Source organism: Miscanthus floridulus, chromosome 12, assembly GCF_019320115.1.
Source record: "Miscanthus floridulus cultivar M001 chromosome 12, ASM1932011v1, whole genome shotgun sequence".
NCBI lineage: Eukaryota > Viridiplantae > Streptophyta > Magnoliopsida > Poales > Poaceae > Miscanthus > Miscanthus floridulus.
The window spans coordinates 46,027,751-46,031,354 of record NC_089591.1 but is presented as its reverse complement, the minus strand read 5'-3'; the positions used below and the strand labels follow the sequence as shown (position 1 = coordinate 46,031,354).

The 3,604-nt window shown below is 58.4% G+C and overlaps 1 protein-coding gene across 1 annotated transcript; it reads left to right on the top strand.

Annotated features, from left to right (window-relative positions):
- Positions 1-691: 691 nt before the first annotated feature.
- LOC136497217 (zinc-finger homeodomain protein 8-like) lies at positions 692-2,790 on the top strand. Its single transcript, XM_066493004.1, has one exon. The coding sequence runs from the start codon at positions 831-833 to the stop codon at positions 1,761-1,763; it is 933 nt and encodes a 310-aa protein (XP_066349101.1). The 5' UTR covers positions 692-830; the 3' UTR covers positions 1,764-2,790.
- The last annotated feature ends 814 nt before the right edge of the window (positions 2,791-3,604 follow it).

The following is a 3,604-nucleotide window of genomic DNA, read 5'->3' as shown; positions in this document are numbered from 1 at the left end:
TGGAGAGATCTCTCTGTCATACGAACCATGTCACGGACGCAGCCATATCCGATCCCCTCGCCTTTACTGCGCCCCACCCAGCGGCCTGCCTTGTCTCTTGCTAAGCTCAAGCAGCGGCAGTGCTGTGCACGAGGTTGACGTCGGTGGACGATCAATGCAGGTGTAAGCGTCGTGTGATCACCATCAATGAACGGAGACCGCAATTTATTTATCGGCGTTTCGTCAGAGATCCAACTGCTGAGCGTAATTGCACTGCAGCTGAGAAGATGATCACGAGTCCGTCGCTCCGTCCGTCCACGACAGCACGGTCGGCGCAGAGGATCCTGAGGACATGACAAGCCAAGCCGAGCTGTTCGTCCGATCGTATCAGCGCCGTCCGCCCGTCCGTCCCGGCAAGCCTCCTCGCTCGTCTGACGCCGCCGCACCCAACGTGGCGGGCCCCCCCGCGGCGAAACCCAGCACTGGGCGCGGCCGCTACTGTTACCGCGCCACCAGTGGGCGGTCGACACGTCCGTCCCCCTTCGCTTCGTCCCGTGTCCCGCACGCCACGTGGCGCGCCCCGCCGCGCGTGCCGGGCACGCGGGGGCTGAGCTGAAGCTGAGACAGCGACCGAGCCGAGCCGATCCCCGCGACGCCACGCCCGGATAAAATCCATACCCTGCCGCCCCCACTGCCTGCCGACTGCGAGCGAGAGAGCCAGGTGGAGGGAGGAGGCGCAGGCCGGGGGCGGGGTGCGGGGAGGAAGACAGACAACGGCACACGCGCGAGGGGCCACCACGGCCAGCCCCACCACCACCGGACCGCTCGGTTGGGTCACGACGACGGAGGACATGATGGGTCACCTGAGCCTGGTGCCCTACGATGGCGCCAGCGGCGGGGGCGACGCGGGGGGCGGCAAGTACAAGGAGTGCATGCGCAACCACGCGGCGGCCATGGGCGGGCAGGCCTTCGACGGCTGCGGCGAGTACATGGCCTCCTCGCCGGACTCGCTCAAGTGCGCGGCCTGCGGGTGCCACCGCAGCTTCCACCGCCGCGCCGCCGCGTTGGCGCCACCGGGCTCGTCGTGCGCGCCGCCCGTCTTCTTCCGCCCGACGCCGCCGCTCGCGCTGCCCGCGCCGCCCGGGCCGCCGACGCCGCAGCAGCAGCACTTCCACCACCACCACCACCAGGCCGCGGCCGCCGCGCTGCAGGCCTTGTTCCCGTCGTCGGTGCCGGTGCCGGCGCCGCCGCACCTCGCGCTGCCGTACCACGCCGTGCCCAACGCCGCCGTCGCCGCCCCGCCCCCGTGGCTCGACACGCGCGCCGGCTCCGAGACGCCGCCGCGCACGGACGACTTCGGTATCGGCGTCGGCGTCGGCTTCGTGCCCGGGAGCGTCGGGGGTAGCGGGGGCAGCGGCAGCGGCAGCTTCGGGCGGAAGCGGGTCCGGACCAAGTTCACGCCCGAGCAGAAGGAGCGGATGCGCGAGTTCGCGGAGAAGCAGGGCTGGCGCATCCAGCGGAACGACGACGGCGCCCTGGACCGCTTCTGCGACGAGATCGGGGTCAAGCGCCAGGTGTTCAAGGTGTGGATGCACAACCACAAGAACCAGGTCGCCTCCGCCGCTGCCGCAGCCGCGGGCATCGGCATCGGCATCAACCCCTCCGTCGGCGCCGGCGTCGGCGTCGGCGTCGGTGTCACCGGCGATGGAGACGACGAGGACACCGACGACTCCCCGCCCCGCGCCGCCGTCTCCTCCCCATCCCCGTCCCCGATCAGCGTCTAGCGGCCCCGCCGCCGACCCAAGGCACTTCGCCACTCTTCTTCCCCCGCGCGCTAATGAGCTCGGTTCATTTAATCACTAGGGTTTAGTAGCAATTAATTAGCTCTAGGTAACCGTCAGGCCTTAGCTACGTACTACTACTACAAGTAGAAGAACCCTCAGTTCCCATGTTAACCTCCTTGCCTCGGGGCGTATCTGTCATTTCATTCTTAGCCTATGCTGTAGCTCCTAATCTCGTACTGTTATCAGTGACTAATGATGATCTGAGTAATGCTGCTAGCTAGCACTCCGTACCACCTGCGACGAAGCTTCGAAGTCAGTGGCTGGAAAATCATCTCCTTTGGAAGCATGCCGGATTTCGCTATGATCTGCTTGTGTCATTTCTTGATACGACAACTAATCGCGTTGTTCTGGTCCAGCCTCGGCGTTTGTGGTTGCAAAGGTGGGGTGGGTGTGTGGCGCAGCGCAGGAGACGCGTCGCGTCCCCGCGTGAGATGTCTTGTCGGCGTCTCCCTTCGCCCCGTCCGGTTCCGGCGGCCCATGTCTCGTTTCAGGATGCGCGGTGTGTGCGCGTAGGGGCATGATGGATGGCTAGTAGGCCGGCCGGCCGGCGCCGTTCGGGGCTTTCGGTGCGGGGCAGGATCCGACACGGATCTCTCGTTGGGTCGTGTCGCTTCCTCTCTGCATGTCACTCACAGCTTCGACGCGACGACGCCCTTTGGTTTGCTCGGTAGGAGACCAGCCGTTCCTCCCTTATCACCGCTTGTCTAAAAAGAATAGCTAAAAAGTACCGTTTGCTTATTTGTTACAAGAATAGCTGATAAGCACCAGGACCGGTAGCTGTAGTAGGCACGAGCTGAACCTATCAAGGCTACAAAAGCTAGCATCAGAGCTGTTGGGCTGAGCACGAGGGCATTGCCAAGGGCCAAAGGCTAGGGACCAGACCCTGTGCTCTCCCAAAGGCCGTACTAACAGCGGACAGCGGCTAAGTGCGACCCAACCCGATTCCACATAATTAAATGACATTCTAGCTACATAAATAGTGATTATAAGATTCGTGGTGATCAAACTAACTTAAATTTAACCAATATAATAAATAGTATTAACATTTATGTCTTTAAATATATTTATTATAAAAATATATTATATAACTAATCCCAATACCGCGGTGCTTCTCCTCCAAACCCATGCATGCCGTGCCAACACGCCCAATCGCCGAGTCACTCTTTCCTCGTTTTTTTAGCGAGAAAGCTGTGTGCATCACCGTTAACATTTGATACACGTGAAACAACCACACATAATGTGTCAATTTCAACGATCGTGTTTGAAACATGACAAGTTTGATTGCAATGACCTAGAAAGGGGAACATGTTTTGGGATCGTTATTATGACTGAATCACAAAAGACATTGACGTTGTTGAATCACAAAAAACATATTGACATTTATATTTTACATGTAATTGGTCTATTTTTTTTGTAGTGCGCATGCGTGAAAGATTGCGAGCAGCACGCTATAGGCATCGTTCGAGTTTTTTTTTAGTTATATAGAAGCTGTCACAAGCAGAAATGAATGTGGTTAAATCATGTTGAACAACAGCGCGGTAGAGTAGCATGGCCATCAGGCCTGAAATCACTAGGTGATGGCTCCAGCATGGATTTTGCTAGAACTTATCGGCCTGGCTTATCAGTCATGGTATAGTGTTTTTCTCTCACAATAAATCAGCGAATAGTATTTTTAGCCTGGCTTTTTAGCGAAGCGAATATGTTTGTTTTTTGAAAGAGGTATTAATGGATGTTTTGGTCATAAAAGGGCTGGCCAACGACTACTTGAGACAGTAGTGGCT